Source organism: Gopherus evgoodei, chromosome 8 (assembly GCF_007399415.2).
Source record: "Gopherus evgoodei ecotype Sinaloan lineage chromosome 8, rGopEvg1_v1.p, whole genome shotgun sequence".
Classification (NCBI taxonomy): domain Eukaryota; kingdom Metazoa; phylum Chordata; order Testudines; family Testudinidae; genus Gopherus; species Gopherus evgoodei.
Window position 1 is genome coordinate 52,909,582 of NC_044329.1, and position 12,753 is coordinate 52,922,334.

Sequence of the window (12,753 nt, forward strand, 5' to 3'; positions counted from 1 at the left end):
TGCCAATTTTACACACAAGACTGATCATTAGTTAAGCACCATGTGCCTGGGGAAAGAGATTCTGCTCCAAAAAGACAGGCCTCCACCCTTCCAACTAAAGAAGAATTGCCCTTGGTTATCAGGGCTTATTCTTTATAGGTTGAGGCCAGTAGTGGGTGATATAGTCACCCTACATTCCATGGGTCCAACCAGCATAGGGGACTGATGACAGATGGACCAGTCAATCCATTACACTACCCAAAAAGGATACACTATGTCCTACCACCCACTTGGTTAGCAACCTAGCTCCGTTTATTGCTTATGAAATATGAGATAATAGCACTGAGAGGGTGGTGAACAGGCAAACCAAGGAACAAACTATCCCATGTCATGGGTTCTTCCAAGGCTCTAAACAGCTGTATTGTGCAAGGAGAGTAAAGCCGCATTTTCCAAGCACTAATAAATGGCATTCCTGGGCCTTGAAATTCCTCTTACTTCAGTGCTCACTGTCACTGACAACTTGAATGCGTGGCTCTCCTCTTAAAAGTGGTTATGCAAAACTGGCCTTTCTTACTCAGCACCTCTGTCCCCTCGTGTGTATTTGGATGATGACTGGATCTGCTGACTTCAGTGAAAAATACAAGGTTTTACTGCTTTTTACCATTGTCAGCTGTGAAGAGCCAGCCCAGTTCTGGAGAATGAATTGGATTATTTTCCAGCTTGTGCCTCATCAACAGAATTGTTAACTAAGTTCCAATTACAAAACTGCTTGTGTAATGGCATGGCCTTGGTTACACATGTGTAACCACTCCGGAGCCAGCAGGGCTGAAAAGGAAAGCGCAGTTTGAGGTCAGTGGTGTAAGTGAGGGCAGTACTTGACCTGTGGGGTCTTTATTACTGTGTGGATATACAGATCAGGCAGAATGAGGCTTGACTCAGTGTTGGAGATCTATGGGACTCCCCTTGGGGAAGTGGGCTAGAACTCAAAAGACCTGGGTTCTAGTCCTGGTTTGGCCACCGAGCTCTTGGGCAGTCTGAGGAAAGTCACTTTACCTCTTTGTGACGTAGCTTCCCCAGTGTCTATTTACACTGTAAGCTCTTTGGGGCAATGTGCTTGTTGGGGGCCCTGATCCTGACTGAGACAGTAGGTGACACTTCAGTATGGACAATGGCTAACAAGTGCCTCCTAGCACTCAGGGAGCTATCCTGCCACACCAGCCAGCTGGATGGGGCCTTCGGCTAGTCAGCCAGTGATCATGTGGTGATCCCCCAGAAGGTAGCTGAGGGAAAGGGCATGTGCCAAGGGCACCCACAGGTCAGTAAGAGCAGCCAGGGCATCTGAGGTCTCCCAGGCTTGGGCCTTGTCTGACTTTTGATGGGTCGGCGAGGCCTTTCTTTGCTAAAGCCAGGCAGTGAAAGGGTCCCTCCCTTTGCCCTGTTTTCCAGGCACTAAGAACTCTCTCAGCCTTCTACAAACAGAGTCTGGGAGAAGAGGAGCCAAAGCGTAGCTGGAATCACTCACCAGTCAGAAAGCCTGGGTCGGGCGTGGGCTCAGAGATCTGCTCCTGGCACTGGTTCTCCAGCGGGACAGTGGCCACCACCAGGCCATCTGGAAGCTGCTGCTCCAAGCCCCTGGCGAAGTTGTTCTGCCTGCAAATTCCAGAGAGTTAACACTTGTGTGCGTCTGTAATTAAAGTGGCCAGATCAGCAGCCCTGGAGAACGAGGTCTAGCAATACAGGCACAGGTTTTAAGGCTGGGGGGGCCGTTTGTGCTGATCTAGCCTGCTCTCCCACACAGCACAGACCACAGCATTTCCGTGATCCCCACATCAAACCCCCAACTTCTGGCACGGTTAGAGCTTCTCTTTTACCAAGACACACAATCTTGATTAAAGACCTGACGTGACAGAAATCCACCACCTCCAATAGTTAAAAACATGCACCTTATCCACCTTGAATTTATCTAGCTTCAGGTTCCAGCCACTGGCTCTCATTATGCCTTTGTCTGCTGCATTAAAGGGCCCTCTGCTATCAGAAAGAGAACAAGCATTGCACAATTAGTGGAAGCTCAACCTCCCCATCACACACTGTATGTCAATGCACCTTTGCTTAACCTACTGTCCAGTCTCCTGTGTCTATTTAAACCCTAGCTTCCTGCAAAACACTGGCTGGTGGGTTTGTGATCTTGACCTCAAAGGTATTAGCTGTTAGGTGCCTAAAGACTTCAGAGGACCTGGGCCTTGGCAATTAAGAACTGGATTGTGACCAACAACTCACTGCAACACAGAGGAGCCATCAGATAGGATGGACTTTCAACCACAACTCAACCCGGGCTGCATTTAAAGCAGCAACTGTAAACAGAAAAGATGAACAGCAAAGCAAGCCCACGAGCCCTCAGTTAGCTCTTTTTCCTGTATCCCCCATTTCCTTGGGGAAAACCCTTTCCTGTACAGAAACAAGAGGCTATGGACCTGGGACTGTTACAGACTGTGACTTCCTAGGGGCATGACAGGTTCCAGACAAGCACAGTGATAGCGCCTGCCTGATGAAAGGTGAGGACACGGTATTCACCTGAAGGTCCCTTTCAGCACTTGTCCAGCTGCAACCTCCCTGGAGTGGTTGTTGTACCCATAGAATATTTCCCCAAACAGAGTCTGATTCATGGGCAGCTCCCGGCTCTCCCTGCAGTCACCTCCCTTTGGACAGGACTCTAAGATCAGCTGGCACGACCGCCCATCCACTCCAAGTTTGTAATCCTCAATGCACCTGCCATGGGGGGAAACAAAGCACAAGCCATTACACCTGGGGACTGAGCCAAGACATCCAGTGGTGGAGGAGGGGAGGGACCTCAACGCAAGGAAAGAAGGCCTCTCTCTACAGCCAACTGGAACAACCCCAGTGGAGCATAGGAGTCATTGAGTTATAACCACTAGTGGTGGACAGCTCCCAGAACAGATATAGTTGCCTGATCATCTTCAAAGCATGAATGGAAGACTGTTCACTCCAGTGCCTTGTTCGGTCCGGTTTTAAATGGCTCAGGTGATAGCAATTCCACTGTTCTTATTGACAGACCGTTCCATGACCCGATAGCTCACACTGTCAGGAAAATATTCCTAGTATCCAGCCTGTGCTCCATTTCCTCCCAAGCACTGGGAGCAAGCACAGAGCCGTTCTGTTTGCTTACCAAGAGGTTACAGCACAGACAATCCCAAGGGGAAATACTGTTCTGATGTCATAGCTGGTGGCGTACACTCAAACTCGCACCTGGCTGCCCTTCTGACAAAGGAATATCCAGTGCCCTGAGGACGGCGGAGGGGGTGGGGGGCAATTTCGCTAACGTACATGACCGTCTGGGAAGGAGGAGGCAGGGCGCTCTGGTGCATCTCCACAATGCGGGATCTCTTCCTCGTGTTGTGAAGCTGTCTGTGTAAGAGGTAAGACCCGCTCCCGCCCAACTTGCATGTGCATGCTGTGACGAACTGGGAAAGTTCTTAATGTTTTCTCTAAATACTGTGTTGGTGCCTCAGTGTCCCCATGGCAGTTCTTAAGTATCTGGCAGAGCAAAGGGCCAGTGCACCTAAATGCCTGACACTCTGTCTCTTAGCAACTGATGGCCTGGGCCCCTCCTCTGCAAAAGTGCCAGCTAAAGGTGTTGGAGACAAAGGGATCAGGTGACCTCCTGGCCCGGGAAAGGGGCTGAGCAGAAAGGAGGGGTTAGGGGGGGTTGTTAGTCTGGAGTTGGCTGAGGGCAGACGTGGGGGTCAGGCTCACTGACCCCCAGAATGGACCTGGCCAAGGGGTCCGGTTCGCTGTACCTACAAGCTCTGTTTTAGACCCTGTTCCTGTCATCAAATAAACCTCTGTTTTACTGGCTGGCTAAAAGTCACGTCTGACTGCGAAGTGGGGGTGAAGGACCCGGTGGCTTCCCCAGGACCCCACTGAGGCGGGCTCGCTGTGGGAAGCGCCCGGAGGGGCAAAGGATGCTGAATGCTCTAAGAAGAGACCCAGGAGGTGAAGACGTGTGAGCTTCTTGCCCTGAACAAGTCTGCTCCAAGGGAGAGGAGGCTCCCCAAAGTCCTGACTGGCTTGGTGGGGAGCAGTTCCAGAGCATCACCCGGTGACTCCGTGACACATGCACACACATATATGCATGCACACACATACAAGTGTACACATACATGCAGTTAGGCAACACTAGAAAAGCTGGGTGCCCAAGGGGCTGCATTGCATGGCTATCCCTGACCCAGCTCAAGACACCACACAGTACATTTCTTTCCTGCCCTGGGTGCTAATATGGACATGTAAGGTTCCCCCATATCCCTGCCCAACTGTCTCCTAGATGAGGATGGAATGGGCCAGGTCACTCACCCGCAGAACATGAGGATATTGTACAGAGAGGGATCTTCCAGCAGAGGCACCATCTGCTGGAGACACAGCTGCTCGCAGCCACCATTGAACCCATCCGAACAGTCCACCCCAACGTGGCGGTCATAGCAGCCGGTGCCATCCTTCATAGGGCTGAGACCTGTTGGGCACTGGCATGACAGAATGACAGAGATTAACCAGGTTCTGAATACAGGGACCAAAACGAGATTTTGCTCAGTTGTTAGCATATAGTCAGGAAACGACATCTGAAATCTGCACCTGATGTTCTCACCGACACTGGCTGTATTGCAAGAAGGCAGCATTAAGCTTACAATAACAAACCTGTTTGCAGCTCCCATCTGTGCATCACTTGCTGCCAATTTTCATCAAAAGACTCAGTTGGACGCCACACATTTGGACTGGAACAGTAGGGAGGGGGCGGCAGGTCAGGACTGAGCTGCATTGGCAGAGCTGTGTAGAGCTCTAGGATTAGAATAACAGGGGGGCTGCAGGTCAGGACCAAGCTGCATTGGCAGAGCTGTGTAGAGGCAGGACCAGGATTAGAAGGCTGGGTCAAGGCTGAGGTGCATTGACAGGGCCACATAGGGGCCCAGGACTAGAATAGCGGGGGTAGGGGGCTGCAGGCTCCATTGGCAGAGCCATGTAAAGCTCTAGGATTAGAATAGCAGGGAAGCTGCAGACTGGGACTGAGGTGCATTGGCCAAGCTATGTAGCAGCCTAGCACCGGGGATGCTGCAGGACAGGACTCAGGGGAAGAGTAGCTCCATGTGGGGTAAGAATGAAGGGAGTGGAGGAGCATGGCCTATCACGCATGAGGTGCACAAAACGAACAGGACGCATTGTGGGCTGAGCCATTCCAAGGGTTTGCAGTCTATGCACTGTAGCACTTGGGCTAATGTGACTTCGAGAAGGAGAAAGGGCTTCACCCAATGGAGAGCGCACTTGAAAGTTCTCCCCGAGCACGGAAGCCCCTTAAAGACTCCTTGAAGCAAAGAACAAAGTGCTAGAGGCCTCCCCAGCAGCACCTCCCTACACTTTTCTCCCCTCCCCCTCGCCGGGATTCTGCCAGCAAGGCACAGCAGCCACAGAGTGATGAGCTCACAGCAGGCTACCGCTTCTACATGTTTTTCCCTTCCTCTGACCCTGACTGAAGATCACACAACAGGATGTACATTGTTAGCTGACACTCATTCTGCAATCTCGAAAAAAAATGGCACCCTGCAGGCTTGCTAGACTTCCCTCCTGGCTCAATCCCTCTATCCCACATCCACCTCCCCTTTGCACCAGCTGGAGAGCTGGGATGTGAGGGCACTTCAGGCAGTTTTATGAAGCCATGTCTGGCTGTGCGAACCCAGCTGTTCTGGATGACGGCCAACAGGCAAATGGCACAACTGGGGATACAGCCCAGCACCCATCCGCCCTGCTCTCCGGCTCTGCAGCTGTTCAGCCAGATATGCTCTCAAGTGGTGTGGGGAACTGGATGCACCTGATTGATTTGACTCCTTGGTGACCAGCAAGGTCTGAGAGAAGCAGGTTAGAGAGGTAAGAGTTTTTACTGGTTTTAATTCACTACGGTCAGGTTTTGAATCAACTCGTTCTGAAGCTTGTCCAGTACAATGAAGACGCCTGTTTCTATTTCACACGGCACAACATTCTGAAAGCCCACTTGGCCTACAAGCACCTCTTGCCCCATAGAAACTATTTCCTCTCACCAGAAGTTCAGAATCACGACGCTCTCTACAGCTCCCTGAGAGGATCACCAGAATGTGGGGCAGAGGGGAACAGTCACCTGCGTGGCCACTAGATGACCTCACCATGTCTCTTCCCAGAGCAAAGTGCACTTATCTTCTGCGCAGTCTCTACCCTGCTCACTAGCATCTGTTCTGCATCTTCAGGGTGAAGGATTAAAGCTGAGAATCAGGAGACTCCTTCACTCAAGGAATGAGGCAAATGGATGTGCCCACAGTGTCTCCCGCTACTCTCTCACACCCAGAAAGTCACCACAAATTTGGGCCCTGGTTATCCTGGAAGTTGCATCCCCACCTTTCCTGTGATGAGCAGCCACCAGAGGTTGCTATCTGGCCTGGTTTCTGTGGAGAGGCCGGGTTCTAGGACATTACCATCCTGGCTTGTAGGACAGTCTGTTGAAATGCATCGTTCCTCTGCAGTAGCTGACACTGGCCACTCTGAGAGACATGGCACTGGGCTAGATGGCTCCTGGCCCAATTTAGCATGGCAATATGCCGCAGTATAATGTGTGGCACTCATGCAGAGATGTCATGATGCAGAAAGCACAGGGTTACGATGTTACTATGATAGGACAAGGCCTGATGGGTGGCAACCAAGCAGTGCAACCTGACTTCAAAAGCTAGATATGTCCAGCTTGGCTTCACAATGACTGAGGCGTGAGAGGTCTGGTACTTGCAAGGTGTAAAGGCAAAGGGTCCGATTCTGCCCCTCTCACTTAGATGGAGTTGCAATTTACGCCACAATTGGTCCCACTGATTTCATTGGGTCTGTTTGCAGAATACAGTGTTCCTCACTGGATGTGTGGTAGAATCAGACCCCAAGGAGAGGCAATGTTGCAGAGTGTGGGAAGCCGCTTTGTACAGGTAGCCCTGCCTTTGCACCCCCTGCCCCCAGTCACATACTGTATGAGCTCAACCCCCTACAGCCCCAAAGTTCCCCTTTATGTGTCACTCCTGCCTGGTTCCTTTCAGCCATCTCCAGCCTGGGCTGCTGTGCAGGGTGATTCAAGGGAATGTAACTCTAAGCAGTGAGCAAAGGGGAATGTCAGTAGAATAGCAATGAAGATGGAGCAGTTTGTGGAAGAGGTTCCCAAGGGAAGCAGTGGAAGCACCCACTGCTTGAGTTGTTTAACAAGTGGCTGGCGAGCCATAGGCAACATGCTCCCTGTGAGGTCAATGGGAGCTGCAGGGGCTCAGCACCTCTGAGAATTAAACCCCAGGGGACCTCCCATCTCTGGGATGTTCCCATGCCTCTGCTCGCTGTTTTCTTTGTCTCTTGCTCTTTGCTTTGCTAGCTCTGGCAGCCTCTCGCTCACTCTCTGCCCTGCAAGGGTTATGCTGCTGCTACCAGAAGTTTACACGGTCTTGGGGTGAGGAGAATTCCACCTCCAAAGCCCATTAGCACACCCGTCTCTGGCAGAGAGCGTCTCCTGGAGCACTGCAGGTGCGGCACGACTGGAGAAGAGCGTGAATGATGAGACATGCTCAGCAGCTTCACAGCTGGCCTCCGGAACGGGCAGATGGCTCGTTGGGAGCACACGTACAGAGGGGTGAGGGAACGGGGGAGATGGACGTTGCTGCTGCAACTCAGACAGAAAAATATGCCCCCCCCCCCCCCAGGCATGAAAACACCATATCCAGGCAGTGGGACTCGTGTAAACACAGGGGCAATAAGAACACTGGTGTGCCATGGAGAAAGGGAGGAGATGTGCAGGGCACATGGTAGGAACCCCTAGCCATTTACCCACCCCACTCCCGTCTAGAATTGGCAGCTGGCTACACACCAAGGGCTACACGGTGCAAACACAGAGCTCCTGAAAGGACCAACCTTGAGCTCCACGTACCACCAGCAGATGGAGCAGTTGGTTTCCAACCACGCACACATTGAAGGAAGGTCTCAAGACAGCCACCCACTCAACAGGGACCTTTTCCTTGTGCTATGGACAGAGATGTCCCATGCCTGTCGACAGTGGTGGGGAGGGGCAGAGTGAGGGCAGCTGGCTTCAGCAGTGTTACTGAGCATGCTCAGTCAAGTGAGCATGCTCAGTACAAGCCAAGCAGCAAATGAGGCGGTGTCTGGCTATGGCAGACACTGCAAGGTTTTGCTGCACACTGCCACTCATTGCTCCAATAGGCTCTCATGTAGGGAGTGATTTAAAATGTCTCCGTACCACTACAGCCCATCTCCTTCCATGTGGGAATCAAGGGCTGCAGTGCTTGACTCCCATGAATGATCACTGGGATGCCTAGCTCCACTGGGGATGGCCACCCACCAATCTCAGTCACAAGCCCCCCAGGGCTCTGTCTTTGTGCTCCCATGTGAAACACTCTCACTTCAAGCAGTGGTTCCCCCTGCACTTCCTCTGCTAGAGCCACACAGTGGGAAGGGGATAAATGGATGGCACAGCTCCTTAAGCTCCCATCACAGAAAGCATCTCTCTGTCCCATGCTCTGGCACAGCACCCATTGTCTCTTTCTCCTCCTTGTCCATCTTCTTTCTTTGCTGTCTATTTTTTTTCCTATTTTCCCCTTCTGTCATTTGTCTCCTTGCCTCCCTCCCACTCCCCCATCCCAGTGTGACAGCTTCTCCTCCTGTTCCCCCAGCTGTTCATCGCACGACTCATGGCTCAGTGCCATGAGAGCAGAAATCGGACTGGCTAGGCAGGCTGCTGCCCCAGCCTGCAGTCAGAGACGTGAGCTGCCCCTGCAGCAGAGACCACCAAGGAACAGGCAAGGAAGCTGGGAAGCTCTTGAAGAGCCATCCCGATTCATCTGTAACACCAGAAGCCTCCGTGCAATGGTAGCAAGGTGAATCTGGGATCATGCAATTATTCCTGAATCCCTGTGGTCTTGTGCCCCATTCCTGGACTAATCTTCCCCCACCCCAGCAATGGGACCTGCTCTCTCGGCTGGGAAACGCTGATCTAAATGGTCTGAATCATTGCAACACGTGCAGCAATTGGGACCAGCTGCTTTTCGCAAAGCCAGGCCTGCAGATGCCATCTCCCAACAGCCACGCCCTAAGAATACCAGAATGGCAATATGTGACAAGGGACAATCTGCAGCAGTCGTTACAATGGTGCCAACCGGAAGCTCCTCTTAGCTGAGACCTGGGTTAAGGAAGAGAATGACCAAGTGCCAGGACTCAGAAACATGCCTACACACCTAAGTCTATAGGACTCTGAGACTTCTACAGGGGAAGAAGGGGCGGGAACATCTATGTGTAGAGAGGGCTGATGCTCCCTAGGTAACTTTTATCCTTGTTACTTTGGTGGTGTTAGCAGAACTCATGGCTCAGAGCCTCCTCGGGACTGCCTCATTGTCTTCAGCTGCAGAACTGTGGGTAGGTAGAAGCTGGGAGAAGCTATCAACAAACAAGTTAGATGCTGTTGGTAGAGCTACAGTAAAGCTGCAATGAACCTTCTGAAAAGCAGGACCTTGTTAAGTGATATGTTTGTTTGATTCCTCCCAAGGCATTATGGGAAGCTCTTAGCTGCTCTCTCACACATTTCTTATCACATACAACAGACAAGACAAGCTCTGGGCGATGACCCCCAGGACACACGCACCACACAACCAGAGGAGTCCAATTTGCGGTCCGAGATGCAGTGGAAATTCTTGCTGCAGCCCCCATTGTCCTTGGAGCAGTCTCGAACCGGTCCAAAGGAGTCTAAGAGAACCTCCAGGCTATCAAAGGAGGAGGAAGTCATCAGTTCTTCCCTGCAAGGAGGAGACGAAAGGGACACAATACGAAATTCAGCTCCTAGAGCATAAATAAATTAACTCAATTTCAATCTAAAGTGCTAGTGAGTACATACATATTCACACATCCACCAATACACATTTCCACCTACAGTGGTGCCCAGTTGTGTGGCCCTATTTTTGTACAAAACTGTACTGATCACGAGTGCAAATTAGACTAAACACACACACATTTGTACATGGACAGTGCATGCAGTGCGCACAGTGGTAATAACTGTATGTGCAAATGCTGCCAGATGCCCACTTGATGTTGTGGAAATGTGACTCAGAGGATCCCCACCACTCAGTAGTGAGGACTCTACGTCCGTATGTAGCTGATTAGCTTTAGTCCTATAAGCTGACAATAGTAAGACTCAACAGGTACTTTCTGAATGACTTAATCTACTGGGAACAGCTGAGATGTCTTTGAAGGCCTGGCTCTAAGCAGGCTAAGGACCATGGCATGCAGAAGGTACATGGTGAATGTTGTACTAAACTCTGCCCAGGAAATGTGCACCTGAAGGGCTGCCCAGTGTACACAGTGAGATTTTCACGCAAAGCCCATTGGAGTCAGAGGAGAAACTCTTATGGGACTTCACTGGGCAGTGTGTCAGGCTCTATATCCTGATGTCCCATCTACATCCACCAGAATGAACATCCACCAGAAAGACACCAAATGCCACAGCACAGAAGGACCGTAACAATACACAAGCTGGGGTTAGCTCTATGGTTCCTTCAACTTCAGAGCCTGCCTTGTGAGTGCGATCCTCCTCCCGCAATACTGGAGTGGCCTCTGGACTCCCCATGCCTCCAGCTCCATGAACACACTCACCTGACCTCCACCGCATCCTCCATCACTGTCATGTCCGTTTTGCACTTGGCTGAGGGGTTGATGGCCAGTTCGGCAGGCGGGATCACAAAGCTCTTACTCAGTGGCAGCCACATCCCTTCCCCCAGGGTGTAGGTGAACCTGCCGGACAGGGTTAGATCAGTTCACTAGAGAAGGAAAACAGCGCCCACCTGAGTTCAAGCCCCACAGGGGGACAAGGGGAGGGGCACATGTAGGAAGCAAGGTGTGACTGCCACAGCAACTGGACAGGGAGGATGGAAGAGGGCCCATGCCTCCCGCATCCGCTGGAAGAGAATGGTGGAGAAGTCTCCCGTGAAGAGCCCCTCCATGCCCATGACCAGGTCGTTATACAGCCAAAGCATAGATAGCTCCTGAGCCAGCACATGGGAGGGAAGGAGATGCTGAGGTACTCGGATGGTTCTGGGTGTCTATTCACGGCCCCCATTCCTACAGTATCCAGCACCTCACAATCCTTAATGTATTTGTCCTCAGACCCCCCTCAGGAGCTAGGGAAGTGCTACCATCCCCACTTGGTGGGTGGGGAACTCAGGCACAAGGTTGATTAAGTGACTTGCCCCAGGTCACCTAGGAAGTCTGTGGTTGATCCAGGAATTGAACCCAGGTCTTTGCCCAACCAACTAGATCATCCGTCCTGGCCCCAAAGCCATCCTAGACGCCTTCAGTAAAGTGCTGGCTCTTCATTTTGCTACGGAGTCTGACTGTAGGACCTGCAAAGTGCAGGTGGCAGCATGGCTATAGAGGGAGAAAGGTTCCATGGGGCATGGGATGGGAGAAGGAGAAGACAAATGAGGCCATGGGTAAGAGAGGAAGACTGGCCTTGCACTTTGGGCAATGCATGGGGACACAGAGGATGTGGGACCATTTCTTGGCTCTGCAAGATTTCTTGGGTGACCCTGGTTGAACCATGTAGGCTGGGAGTTAGAGGACACTACTTCTCGCTGAAGCTAGGAGACTGGCTCCTTTGAAAACCCCAGCTTTACTCTCTCTATGTCCCAACTCCCCATTGCTACAATGGGGCTTCTTTTAACTTGGTAGGTGGTAAGTCATGTTTTCGGGGTCTGGTACGGCTGTGTTTGCATAGCACCAGGCACATGGGGGGCCTGGCCTCCCTACACTGCTGAAATGTTGAGAGCAGAGTGGGGGACAGCCAATTGTCCCCAGAGTGAGGGTGGGGAAGGGACCAGTGGCCTGCCACAGCCCTCCTCAGAGCAGGAACACACCAGCTGCAGTGCTCCCTGGAGGAGAGGCGCCACGTCAGTGGGTAGCACATGCAAAGCTATAGCCCTGCCTCCCAGCACAGCAGCCGCTGCTCCTAGGCAGATGAGTCCCTCTCTCTGACAACTTCTGCAGCCAAGGCAGTCAGAGCACAGGTAGGGAAATGAGGGATGCAGCGAGAGGTTATTCATTTATTCATTCACTCGTTTGCAAGCTCTGTGTTTGTCTGAGTGGGTGTCAGAGCAGGACCTTCCAGCGGGCTCCCTGCTCAGAGGCAGTAGAAATGGGCAGGCATGAACAAGGAATATGAACACTGGCCCCACGTGAGCAACACTTTAGTCACTGCGGTGCAAAGGGGAAGAGGTCTCTTTCCTCCCTCCCCCTCCCTGCCAGCACTCAGATGCTGCTTTCATTCACTACAGACATACCAGCCTTCTCCAAAGGAGGCGCTCTCTGACCCTGGGCTAGAAGCTCCGATCCCAGGGTCTAGGCCAAACTCCAACTGATGGGCGTCCTGGGGCAGCTTACCCCATCACTGCCCGCTGTAGGACTCGGCTTGTGACAAAGCTGGCGCTGGCCCTGTCAGAGTGGCATCCTGAGTGGCAATTTGTATGTTTCCCCAGGAGGAGGCAATAGGACTGTGCGCAGCCAATCAGGGGCCCTCATCAGGAGCCACTGAGCTAGTCATGACTCCAGCCACCACAGAGAAATAGCCTCGTCGCTTTCTTTCTTTCTCCATTGACTGATGTTAAAGGTGCTGCATTACCAGGCCTGGAAGCTGACATCCTCTGCTCTTCCCAGGTCAAGTGAAGC

General features: G+C 52.0%; 1 protein-coding gene across 1 annotated transcript in view; it reads right to left on the bottom strand.

The window, feature by feature from the left end:
• The window catches only part of ASTN1 (astrotactin 1), a 223,923-nt gene that overhangs the window by 46,925 nt on the left and 164,245 nt on the right, over window positions 1-12,753 (bottom strand). Inside the window, 5 exon segments of the mRNA XM_030573045.1 lie at window positions 1,502-1,629; window positions 2,551-2,745; window positions 4,348-4,514; window positions 9,683-9,833; window positions 10,687-10,824. Coding sequence (XP_030428905.1) covers window positions 1,502-1,629; window positions 2,551-2,745; window positions 4,348-4,514; window positions 9,683-9,833; window positions 10,687-10,824 — 779 coding nt within the window.